The sequence below is a fragment of the Aquila chrysaetos genome, chromosome 5, assembly GCF_900496995.4.
Source record: "Aquila chrysaetos chrysaetos chromosome 5, bAquChr1.4, whole genome shotgun sequence".
Lineage (NCBI taxonomy): Eukaryota > Metazoa > Chordata > Aves > Accipitriformes > Accipitridae > Aquila > Aquila chrysaetos.
This window is the reverse complement of record NC_044008.1, coordinates 72,612,551-72,625,580: the sequence shown is the minus strand read 5'-3', so window position 1 is coordinate 72,625,580 and position 13,030 is coordinate 72,612,551. Positions and strand designations below refer to the sequence as shown.

General features: G+C 36.0%; 1 protein-coding gene across 3 annotated transcripts in view; it reads right to left on the bottom strand.

Moving 5' to 3' along the window:
* Window positions 1–13,030, bottom strand: part of HELZ (helicase with zinc finger) — a 92,032-nt gene that overhangs the window by 55,171 nt on the left and 23,831 nt on the right. For all 3 annotated transcript variants that reach the window (XM_030014430.2, XM_030014431.2, XM_030014433.2), the window contains 7 exons: window positions 11,330–11,386; window positions 10,419–10,467; window positions 9,956–10,031; window positions 6,742–6,940; window positions 5,541–5,648; window positions 4,925–5,222; window positions 1,293–1,560 (listed from right to left, as the gene is read on the bottom strand). In XM_030014430.2, coding sequence (XP_029870290.1) covers window positions 1,293–1,560; window positions 4,925–5,222; window positions 5,541–5,648; window positions 6,742–6,940; window positions 9,956–10,031; window positions 10,419–10,467; window positions 11,330–11,386 — 1,055 coding nt within the window. The remainder of the gene's footprint in view (window positions 1–1,292; window positions 1,561–4,924; window positions 5,223–5,540; window positions 5,649–6,741; window positions 6,941–9,955; window positions 10,032–10,418; window positions 10,468–11,329; window positions 11,387–13,030) is intronic.

Genomic DNA, 13,030 nt, shown 5'->3' with positions numbered 1-13,030 from the left:
TACAGGCATGCTGCTCCTTGGTTTCCTGTGAGGCATGAGTGTAATTCTCAAGGTGAAAATTCACTCAGTAAAAATACTGTTTACTTATATATCATATTTCATAATGTTTACTTTAAGCCCACTTTTGTTTTAAAAAGCCTTAGAAAAGTCAGCCTGATTATAAATATGCATGATGGAGAGTATTTCTGTATGCTGAAAAGTGTTCAAGCTTGATTCCTCCGCGTGTTAGATTCCAGCTCAAGAGCAGAGCACAGCAGCAATGAAAGATATGAAGAAAAATAGTTCAAATATACTGCCCTTCATTTGAGAGACAAAAAAGAAATGAAACCATTTTTCTGCTTTAAAAGCATTAGAAATACCACTACTCAATAGCATTGTCTTCCTAAATTCTAGAGGGCTGATTCAGCTGAACTTCTGTAGCTCCAGGAGGGGTTAGTCTTAAAAAGACATTTCTAATTTGGAACTTAAGGAATTGATAGAAGTAAATTTGCTACCAAATCAGGTTAAGGGGAAGTTATACCTTTTTGACTTTCCATTCTGAGTAGTGCAACACTTTAAAACTCTTTCGTACCACATGAGTGCAGGCAAAATTTTTAACCACAAATACCAAACTACAGAAAAAAGGCCCCGTGAGAGTCTGTACATGGGAAGCTCACATCTTTTTCCTAACTCGGTATTGTTCATGCAGCTAATCCAGTTTGGTAATATGTACATAATACCTAAAGATAGAACAAAACAAACAAAGTATACTATATGCCTTTTATTAGGAACTTTTATTCAGAAGCTGGGTTTACTATATTTATTCTCTAAATAGGCTGAAAGTCAGCTGCCACATCATCATAAGATCAGAGTTTGATCCACCCACAAGTCAATGTTTTATACAAAGATTTCATATATTACTTTGCTATAATCTACTTTCACCAAGGAACAAAAATATGATCCTATTATTAATATCTTTTTGTATGGAGCACCAAAAAACTATAAACAAAAATAATTATTACCCAGACATTAACAAAACATTGTACAGCAGCTGTTTAGTGCCTCCAACTGTAAGCAGAGACTGATATGTACTATTTGTTTTAAATGAGTTATCAGTAAATTATATTTGTTAAGTGATAGTGACCTTTATCAAAAGTTACTATTTCCAGACTCATATTCAAATTCATTTCAAAGAAACAGGAAGACTTAGTATCTTAGACAAGCATGTAGGTTTAATGAAAAAAGTTGCCATCCTTATTTTAATAGGACAGCAAGAAATACCTAAGAAATATTTTTATAAAGGTATCACTTACTTGCTAACTTCCTTATACTGCGCTATTTCCTCAATATAAAGGAGGTCATGTAGCCGTGACTGATAGTTGGTCTTGGTCAATGATTTGTCCAGGACAGATTGTGTAAATAGCTGGTCAGCAGACAGAGGGATTTGGTATCTGGTAAGAAGGCTCTTCTCCAATTCAGTAGTTTCATTAGGCTCAAATTCTACAATAGTCTTAGAAGTAGAATCCCAACGCTTAGCTGTGGTTAGTAGCTGTTGCCGTGCATGCATCAGGTATTCAAGATCTGGATGTAGATAAATAATAGGGAAAGGAAGTGAGTTCAAACTCCACACGTGTTTGGTTTTTATTAACAAAAAAAAAAAGAAAGAAAACACAAACCCAAAACAAAACACACAACACCCTCCCCCCCAAAATACAAAAAACCACCACCACTACTAAAAATAAACCCATTAGAGATAATGAACTAAATGTAGGTAAGAGTCTCCTCTGCAGACCACAGCTTTAGTAAGTTCATTTCTAGTACTTACCATCCCTACTTTTCAGGTATACACAGAGAGCAAGCAGGCTCTCAAACAATATCAGAAAATAAAATATTCTATAGATAGCAAACAGAATTAATACAGACAAACAAGGAAAGCACTTATATGTTTATAATCACAAGTAACTTTGAAGGACTTGACATCGCAATATGCTTTCAAAGCCTAACTGCAACACCACTTCATTTCAAAAACATAAAGTAGTGAAGAATCTTACAGTATATACTATAAAATGTAGAATGTAATAAAAACAAATTCTTAAACTAGCTGGTAAGAAACCATTAAATTTGCAACACCGTGAAAGGCTTTAAAAAAACTCTGCAGTACCATAACAGGTGTATTCTGCAGACAGTTGCATTATATAGCTAAAGTTAGATCGCTAGGCAAAACTTTGGAAATGTAACCTAACATTATATAAAGTTAGAAAATGAAAAGGAAATTAATTTTTCAGTATACCCTAATTTCAGGGACCACATAGCTTAAATGAGAAACGGAAGACCAAGCACTGTCTACAGCCATCCATTAACACCGCAAAAACACTATGACAACAGTGCATCAGTTAACAGAATTGCAGTTAAACTGCAGTGCTGAAAATATTTGGCATTTATAGTGAAGCTCTGGTATCTTAATGTATTATCTCCGAGTAAGATTTAAGATGGGTATCCAGGGTATCACACCAACGCTGAAAAAAGTGCAAAAAAGACATTTTCAAACTCACATTAAATACTTAACATCATCTTCACTGTCTTTATTCTAAATAGAAGGAAAACAGCTTTTTCCTCCAGCAAAAGAAATCGCAGTTCAGCTTGACTATGACTACAGGAACACAGCTTATCTTACTTGCTAATCTCATGTGTTCACTAAGAAGCCACATTTAAGTATCTACCTCGAGCCGGAACCATATTAGTAGCTACAGCTGCATGGCAAGAAAAAGTCCATGTTTGTGTGGTTTCTGGGTTTTAAATCATGTCACCATAAATGAAGCTTTCGCTGGTACTAACCATACCACAGATCACAAAAGCTCAGTAATTATGCTGGGCTTGAGTCCTTGTTTGCTAGAAAGACAGCCATTTAATTCCCAGCACTGGAGAGGCTTCCACTGGAAGCCTGACATAAACAGTTCCCGGCACAGATTGCGCATATGGTGACCCTTTCTTAAAGAGCATTTTGTACATCCTCAGCGCACAGAAAACTTCTCTTAGTTCTCTTTTTCCATAGCAAATAATGATTTCAAAATGCATAATGGAAGCTCCTCCACTAAGATATTTTAATGTTGACCTTTCTTTCCTGCCCAGATACCTAGACAGGACCCTGAATTACATGCAAAGGTAGAGACCTCAGGCATCTTTCTGTTTGAAAAGCACTTCCATGAGATCCCAATTCATATATACCAAAAGTAAAAGAAACAACGGAATTGGACACACATCCAGCCAATCCATAGTTATCCCTTTCACTTGCCTGCTTACACACTTCTTAGATTACCTTAGCAAAAAGCCCCAGATATTGTACTTACATTTATCTGTAAAGCACCTAGCACTCTCTTCATTTGAAATAAGTATTAGTAACAACCTGCTTGAAGACTTCAGCATGCCTCTGCACACAGACAAGCAATGTGTGAAAAAGGAAGTATCAGTAACTAATGCTAGAGAGTACCATCTCAACTTCATCCATCACTTTCACGTGGACTTGAATTGGCTCTTCCTTGTATCGCTTTGGTTAGTAGTTAGTTTAAGCCAACAAGGACCCAAGGCCATAGATTGATTTGACAGTAACTCTGACTTTGCCAATAAGTTATGGCTTGGTTCTCTTGATCTTAAACAGGTTTACAGTAAAAGGACACCTGTTCTCCACAACCTCAATGTCTTAAGAAGCCTGTCAGCTGTAATTATCCACATTGTTACATGGAGATCATATAATAGTTCCTGAAAAGACCATAACCTTGCTTCTAAGCACAGTTTCTCGTTCACAATGCAATATTCTCTGCTTCAAGAGACTTTACAACTTGTACAGTCTTCCTGCTCTTGGCTACAAGTACTTGGGTCATCTGGAAAGTTCACGATCTTTGGTATTTGCTATTTATGGTTTCTTTTTGTTAATGTTGCAAATGTTAACCTGTTATATGAAAATAAAGGCCAGGAACAGAAAACTGCTGTTTTCTTAGTTTCATCTTTTTTCCTTCTTTTTCGTTTTTCTTCCTCCTGCTGACATCCCAGTGCTACAATTCTGTTTCTTTGCTGTTTGTATCTCTCAAATTTTCCATAAAAAATTACCATACTCTATCCTACCCCCTTGCTTGCTGCCGAGGGACCTATATTTAGCTCTCTTAATCTTTTAACGATAAATCAAAGTGCTTCCTTCTTTTCTGCACCTCTTCAAACATCTTTCAATTTGTTGACATCTTTCTGATAATGAGTTATTATTTCAGGTTTGAACTGAGAGGCACAGACCAGATTCATAAACAGAATACAACCCTTAAAGTAACATGTAATTAATTATTTTTTTTTACTTGAACACGCACAAAAATAGTTACACTTTCTTTACATTTTCAAAATTCATGTCAACAGCAATTCATTGAGTTACAAGCCTATACTTTGCCTCTTGCCTCTGACAACCCTAGTCAGTTATTGCAAGGGGAGGAGAGAAAAACAAACCAACCAACCAACCACAAAAACAACCAGCTTCTCAGATAGTCTGCTTTAATCAATTAATGAATTACCAGGTGTATTCTTACACAGAAACACTTCATCTCCCTACTGACCTTTTCTATGTGCTTAACATTTTCATCAATACAGGAACTACTATAAAAACATAAAGATACTTTAACTTCCGGTGCTGCCTTCAGACACATTCCAAACTAGAAACTCCCAGCATTTTGGCAAGATTTAGGAGCCATATCCCAACACCAAGTAATAGTCATACTCCAGTTATCTGCCTTCAGACCCTCTGAAGCTTTTGTCCCCTATTTATATTCATACATATGATGAACATAACATACAGTAAAAGACATTCATTAGCTGTAAATACAGATGCTGTTCTGCCCAAAAACGTGAAAAGGAAAGAGATGGCATGAAAGATTTCCACTATTCAACAAAAAAAATTTTAATACAATACCTTCAGTTGAAGCAGCATCAATCATTACTCGTTGCATGAGGACTGGTTCTAATCCAAAGTCAAACACAACAGTTTGGCGAAAAGTTCCAAAGATTTCTGTGTTAAAGGCTATACTGACTTTGTATATATAATGATCTATTCCGTTCTGGACCATCTTTCCTCCTATCCATTCCTGACAGTTTTCTGGAACTTCTTGTGATACCTGGGTAGTGCTGTCTCCAGCAGATATTGCAACTATACTAAAATGTGGACGATGGGCATCATAAAGCAATGCCACTCGATACAGCATTCTTGCAGGCTATAAAAAAAATGCAAAGGTTGAAATGAGAGTATGTTGGAAAACTGAAATTATTTCAGAAATATCTTCATTTGCAATCAGATAATAAGAACTTATAAGAACTCTCAACTTCTCAGAGCAGGCACAAGTCCTGCCTACTTTCCAGAAATCTGGATACATAATCGCCAGAGCTGCTGGGAAAAGGGGGGGGGGGGGGGGATGGTGCTAGGAAGTTTCTCTATTTTAAGAACAATTACGCAATTGAAATCTTAATCGTAAAAGGTTATGGGCTGCATTCTAGTTATTACTGACTCGCTTTCGAAAGATAAGTAGTCCTACCTTACAAGTGAGAGCAAATGTCCATGTCTGATGAGACTTTTTGGTGGTGACAGTTACCGATAGCTCAGGATTATGTTCTACTCTCACTCCTTCTACACATTCACTAAGCTGGATTAAAAGAAAAAGAAGGTAACATTAAACTTCTACAGGCAGTATCAAAATAAAAACATTCAGGAAAAGGTAGTATTTTTTAACAGAAAGTGGAAAGAATGGTTTCCTAGATTGTGCAGGATTGATGCAAGTCCTGCGCAGGAATTAATGAAAATATGTGCTAATTCAGAGAGACAAGCAAGCCAAATCTACTAGATCATACTGTGTAAGTGACGAATATAACCATTTAAGGACGATTAACCACAGGACTTGATTTTCAAAAACCAACTTAATTGTAAATGTTTAAAGTAGAACAGGACTTCGTTTGGAAAGAAGGATCTGATACAATGAGGCCCAAAGACTGCATTTCCAGAAGACCCCAGATCTCACTGACATCAATGAGACTACTAGAGACACCAGGAAACTAGAATCAGGCTTTCTACTCATTAATGCGTTTTGCAGGAAGTCCACTCTTCCCAGATTTTAATCAACAATAGATGGACCGAAAACTCCTTAGGGTCAGTGGTAAGTCGAGCTGGTCGAATGCTGCAAAAACGTTCTTTGGAATTCCAAAAACAGCTGCTAAGTTTGATCATATCCATACCCCACACTCTTCAGTATTCAAACTTTTTTGAACATTTGGGGGATTGGCTGTTCTTCATACAAGTGCCTGCAGCTGCAGGCAAAGAAAAGGAGCCATGCACAAACAAGAGTATTCTCCACTAAGTTGCGAAAGCTTCGCCATTTATTGTTCTCCAGTTTAAAAGTTCTGCCACCTAGTCAAGGAACAGGAACAATACCATGAGACTTGGCTGACCCATCCTGGACTGGGAATAGTAAATATGCAAAATGAACAAGCTGTGATTAACCCACAAGCTGTAATTCACAGACTCTACTGAATTCCTGAAAAGAACAAGTACATTTGCAGAAATCAGTCTAAGTCTCTGGTATCTTTGTAAGAAGACATAGGGCAGGATGGAAAGGGGAGCAAATTGGTTGGACAATTTCTTGGTAAGGAGTAATTCGACCAGCTCTGATAGTAAGGGCCAAAAACAGGCTCATCTGTTAGTTTTAAATATAAGCACATAGGGAAGTAGTATATTTTCCTTACCACTTTCTCAGGAGATAACGAATTCATCCATTTCTCAATCAAGGTTTCCATATAACTGCCCGAACATTGTTTGTTTTCCTTCTGCTGTTTTAATCTGATCAAGCGGGAAGCATATCGTTTTTGCCATTCTGTTAGCTCTTCCTGGGAATGTGCTGAAGTACATTGTGCACCGTACCTGCAGATCCCTTGCTCTAAAAATCTACATAAAATAGGAAAAACGATTATGCCTTGAACTTTTCGCTCTCCAATTAAAAAAAGAAATTTATCAAAATTTTACTTTTAAAGCCAGAAGGACATTCTTTAAGTCTCTCTCACAGAACTACAGGAGTTTAGTCCATGTGAACCTATTGGGAAATATATACATGTACACAGCATTTTGTAAGAGAGGCAGCAGCCTCTCTTACTGCAAAGTCCAGAAAAGTATATCAAATTTCTTTGAAACATAGGGGGACAGAAGTCTTCTTAAGAAATTTCCAGCTTCAAAGAAGAAAGAATCAAGTATTTGTACAGCAACAACACAATGAGATCATGGACCACCCCTGAAATAACTATGCACTGTATTAATATGAATAAAACACTGTTAATCATGGGCAAAGGGAAGATACAGCATAATTTCCTCCAATAGTTACGTTATTAGCTGATAAATACTCATTCAGCAGTTTTTCCTGGAGCAACACTGACATCACATGGTCCTTTCTGCTAAATACACCTACACAGAAACCATCTCTCAAGGAAAAGGTTTAATCCTCTTCTTTGTAAATGGTGGATCCATCTAAAAGGATCTATTTTTGCAGAGGTTAAGGATTTGTTGAAGTAGTACATTTTTCATTTAATGGCATGTGCTGATGCATCAAAATTAATGATATTCCAAATGCGTGTATACAATTTAAGCTTTCTAGTTCTCAGAATTTACTGCAAGCCTGGGCAAATGCCTGTATAACTTGGGAACTATTTTTATAATTAAACTTTGTATTAAACTTATAAAACACAAGGCAGTAGCTGCACCTTCATCATTTTTCAAAACTGAAGCACTTAAAAAATAGATGACAAAATCAATAATAAAATGGGGGGTGAGTAAGTTCTGAAGGTACTAAGAAAGTATTGGATACACAGCATAAACATCAGGACAGGAGGCTGGTTTTTTTGTTTGTTTTGCATAAGAATACTATAAAGAGTTAATGTAAGAATCACATTTACTATAAATAAAGCCAGACAGGCTGATCTCTGTCAGGATATTAAGTTTATAGAAACTCTGTAAATATAACTATATTTTAATTTCATGTGGATATCTTATGTATATACTTATATTAAGAATCTCTTCCTACAGTGATGATTTACTGTAAAAAAGAAAGGATGCACCAAGACTAAATTAATACAGCAAGTCAGGACTCCACATCATTGATGAACACAGCAGAAGGGGATCAGTGACTGAATAACCTTTCCATAGTAAATGTATTATGTAATGTAATGTGAATTAGAATGTGAACTTTGAGCTATGTGACAAAAACAAGTAACACCTGACTATGACATGAAAACCTCGTAGCAAAAGTACCTGGATATCTAGGCCACACTTGTATCAGCAGTTGTAATTTGATTTAGCATACACTCTTCCTTTAAGAAAAGTTTAAGTATTTAAAGGTTTGAGTGCCCAAACTGTAAATAAAATAAGCATGATATATATCACAATGTTATTAAAGGCATTCTCAAACTATATTACTTAATATATTTTAAATGAAAATATTTTTCTTGGCAGTCAATTTCAGTATTTTTATTGTAAATTTTCCAATTCACCATTGCATTAGAATGCTAAAGTACAATTATGATTTTCATGGCCCAAAGTAGATGGAGTGCAAGCATAAAAAATTGTTGACCTGTTCTTATTAGCCACATAGCAGATTTAAAATCAAGTGGGTTTCCTTTCCATTAATAGGAAAGCATATTACTTTAAAATTTGTCATCATTATGCAAGTCTTCCAACTTCTCATTGTTCATACTTTTAACAGACACTTTCTTTCTCATTTTTAGTTTAATACCTCCTGCAATTCCATAGCTTCATTATCTAGAATAAATATGCTGTACTCCTACTGCTTTATGGCATACAGGGGAAAAATAAACCACAGCTTCAAAAATTTGTATTCAGTACCTGTAACTGCCTCCTCATAAGGAACTAAAAATCTTTAGTCCATGGTCAGAATGATACTGTTCATATGGATTTGCTGAGTAAGGCACATCCTTCTCATCGTAAGGGTTAACAGTGTGCATAAAGCTAATTACAGCTTTAGTGGAAAAATGTTTCAGAGCAATGGCTGGAAACATAGCATAGATGTTACTCAACAGAAAATCATCGTGAGCTAAAAACTGTAAATATCTGCTTTTTAAAAATTGCTGAATATGCACCAGATATAATAAAAGTCAACGAGAGTTGCCAAGATTTAGCATCTCTAGAAAATCATGCCAAAAGTAGCTCAAATTCAGCTATTAAGTCATGTCATTTAAAAAGCAGGTCAGATTCCTGCTCATGTTTTTAAAATAATTTATTTGCATCAGTTACATATATGGCAGAATGAAGTGCATAATGATGGTTCCTCCCCATATATATTAATACAATTTTACGTAAGTAATGACAATTAACACCACAAACTACAGGCAATATTGAGTAGACAACTGAAAAAGACAAGGAGGAGAAACTCCAATACAAGCCATTGGATCTTCAGCAAGGCAATCCACCTCTGTGTATTTGAGCTTATGCAAAATGGAAATAATGAAATCCAGAGGGAAATTTTACAAATTTTTTTTATCCAAAGACAAAGCCCATCTATCAACAAAGCCCATTATATCTGAAGGCATGGACCCTATCTGCTGTCAAAGCACACCTCACTGTGCTTCAGTTTGCTAACACTGTTGTCTGTGGGAACTTTTCACATCTCTGAAATTATACAAATTAGAAAACGTAAGGGAAAAAGACAGATGTTGACTTGTTGCTAGAAAAATGGTCCTCAAACCACTTTCTTATAAAATGGAATCACTAGCTCCATTTTCATAAACTGAAGTGCTTCTGGATAAACTGACCCTTCCAAAAATCTGTGAACAAATCAACTCCTGTTCTAACAAGTACCTTCATTTTCCTGACCTCTTAATCATTCTATCAGCAGCTAAATAAAAGAGGAAACATTATGATCCCTTGGAGGATGTTGATATAAAGCAATGACTTTACCTTTTACATAGCGTATATTCTTCACTGCTTGTGACTCCCCTGGGTGGTGGGCGGAACTGCCAGCCATCCCGGGACCCTGCAGAGTAGTCAAAACTTAGGTCATGTTTCTAATTGCCAAGTATTTCTGAGTCAGATAGTAACTGTCCAGGGAACCATATCTCTAAACATCAACCCAAAGTGTATTTGTACACAAGCAAAATTATCCACCAAAAATTTATTTAGAACAAAGGTCAGTTTCAAACAATTTGTAGAATGGAGCAGGCTCTGATACAGCTCTTTGACCAATAAATAGAAACTTCTGTCTCCAAATTCAATGACGAGATAATTCTACTTCAGTCCCTAGGGCTCATCATAATAGCCAAGCCCCTTTTTTGCTTTTTGACTACTATGCAGTCCTGAGCATCCAGCAGAATCCAAGTCTTCTTGCTACAAAATGAAGTAGCTTTAGAATTGAGTTACATACCTTCTTCTAAATCTTCTACATGATATCCTGATGTTACTTTACCAGCTGCCTACAGTTATAAAAAAAAAAAAAAAAACACACACAATTATAAAGGAACACAAAACAATTTCATCAACAAGAACTGCTTTGGCTTCTTTGCTGTCAAGATGTGTTTTAGAAAAACCAATACAAAAATATTAATCAGAAGTCTGAAACCACTTCTAATGACAAACATGAATTTCACATTAACCTAACAACTGGACTGCAGCCGTTGATAAATGGAATTCTGACGGGAACACTGAGTCCACTCATTGTTAGAAGAAAATTTCAGAGATTTTTACAAGACCAAATTCCACCCTGTGATCATTTTATTGTGGACTGCAGTGAAGTTTTTAAAAGGCCAAAAGTCTAAACTCTTCCCGAGATGTCTTTCAGCTTTAAAATCTACATGAAAAATAAAGCCCAAATCAATGACAAACCATAAGGAAAATTAAAAAAAAAAAAAAAAAAAAGTGGCAATTTAATCAATAGATATGACAGATTAACCTCTAATACAAAAAAGGTGACTGAGAAGGCCTTATATTTGTTAACCAATTTCTTAAGTCATGTTTATTACTTCAGAATAATTTCCAACAGAGAAAAATACAATAAATAAATAAATAAATAAATAAAACAGATCTAAATGCTTTGAATTCTTTCTACTTGCTAATTCAAGAAAGTAGCATCTTTCTCTATTTTCTCATAAGTCATGCAAGGTTGTGATCAAAGGCTCCTGAATAGGTAGGTGGTAAAGACTGAAAGACCAGTGGAAACAATAATGTTTGAACCAGTGTGTTCCTAGTGAGCCCGGATCTCCTGGGACACATGAAAACAAGCCTTTCAGCTGTTTCAGGTACTGCTCATTATTTTCCCAATAATACGTTCGTTATTACCTCTGTTTCAGCAAGAAGTGTTTTCAGTCGTGTCAGATCTTTAGTTACCATCCCGTTCTGGGGGGAGAAAGAATATGAATGCATCAAACACATAAACCTTCACATGCATTAAACTACAGCAACTAAATTAATTTCCCCCCGCACCACCACCAAGGTGAAGGGCAAGAAGGAAAAATGAGTTTGACTTATAATGCACAATTTAAAATGACATACTACATAACACTGAGCAAACATTACAGTGAAAAAGGGAATTCTACACCGGCCAAAACCAGCACCAGATTTACAGCAAGTATCAATACAGGACAATGCACAAGAGCAGCATATGTAGAGAACAATTTGGGGAAAAAAAATTTATGAAGTTTAGCTGCTACGCAAGACAAATATCAATAGCTACAATACTTATTGATTGCTATCCTCCAGAACAGTACTCTACATGCACAGTAGTCATGGGGGCACTATAGCCCAATGGACAAGGACTCAGGAGATCTATACTCTATATCAGCTTGGCTACTGGCATGCTGGGTGACCTTAGGCAAGTCACTTCACCTCTCCGTGCCTCAGTTTCCCATGTGCAAAATGGGGACAGTGATACTGACCATCTTCACAGAGCACTTTGTAAGCTACTGATGAAAAGCACTATACAGGAGCCATATGCTATGGTTACTGAAACACTTCGGCTCTAAAGGAATTAATGTAATAAACTTTCATTGCTGTTGCAGTGATGGATTCATTTCTTCTTAAGGATCTAATTTACAGATTACTAATTTCTACAGTCTCATAACTTTCTGCTCTGATGTAGACAATGTACTTTTTGGAGTTTTCACTAAAAAGAAAAGATTAGCCATGCAACTAAAAATAATTGTATATTCAAGTACATCTTAAGTAAAAATCTTTCAAAATTGAACTTATCTGAAATATATAGCTAAGTGTAACAATTTCACACTCATGTAAGTTGAAACTTTGATTAAAGGAACCCAGACCTGTGGTTTTTATTTCAATAATCTCTTGCAGAAATTTAATTAAGTGCTACTACATCTGTTAGAATTCTCCACATTTTGACTATGATACTGAGCAGCAGCAATTACTCTCTTTGCTGAAAACTTAACGCACTCAACAATTCTCACACTTAGGTTTTTTTCAAAATTATTTTTCACTTCAGCAGAAGGCTGCAAATTGAACCTGTTGAGCTTAAACATATTAAGAGCGTAAAAATGTTACCAAGAATCATTTTCTTAAGTCACTGGGGAGGAAACTGGATGGATTCCAATTCTTTAATAAATTCATTCCAAAACTTTGTTTCATTTCTTCTCTCAGACAACGGCACAAGTCAGTAAATCAGCCAATTTTAATATTCCTACCGAAAACAACTGTGTCTAACAACCTAAAGCTTATAAAAACCTCTCAAACTCTACTTTGAGACAACACTCTGGAATTATATATGAAGCTACCTTTATTTGCACAACAATAGCTCAAAACAAGGGCACTGTACATTTCCTGCGATAAGGAGCTTTTGGCTATTTTACTAATTTTTCCTGAAGGCAAGCTTCCTTCAGCCTCACCAGGAATTTTTCAATGAAACATTTTTTCATTAGAAAACACCAGCTAAACAAAGAAAAAAAACTCCTCTTTATGTAAAAATAGCCAATGGCAGGGCGGAAGGGAATTCAGGATATACACCAGACAGACAAACAGAACTCCCTC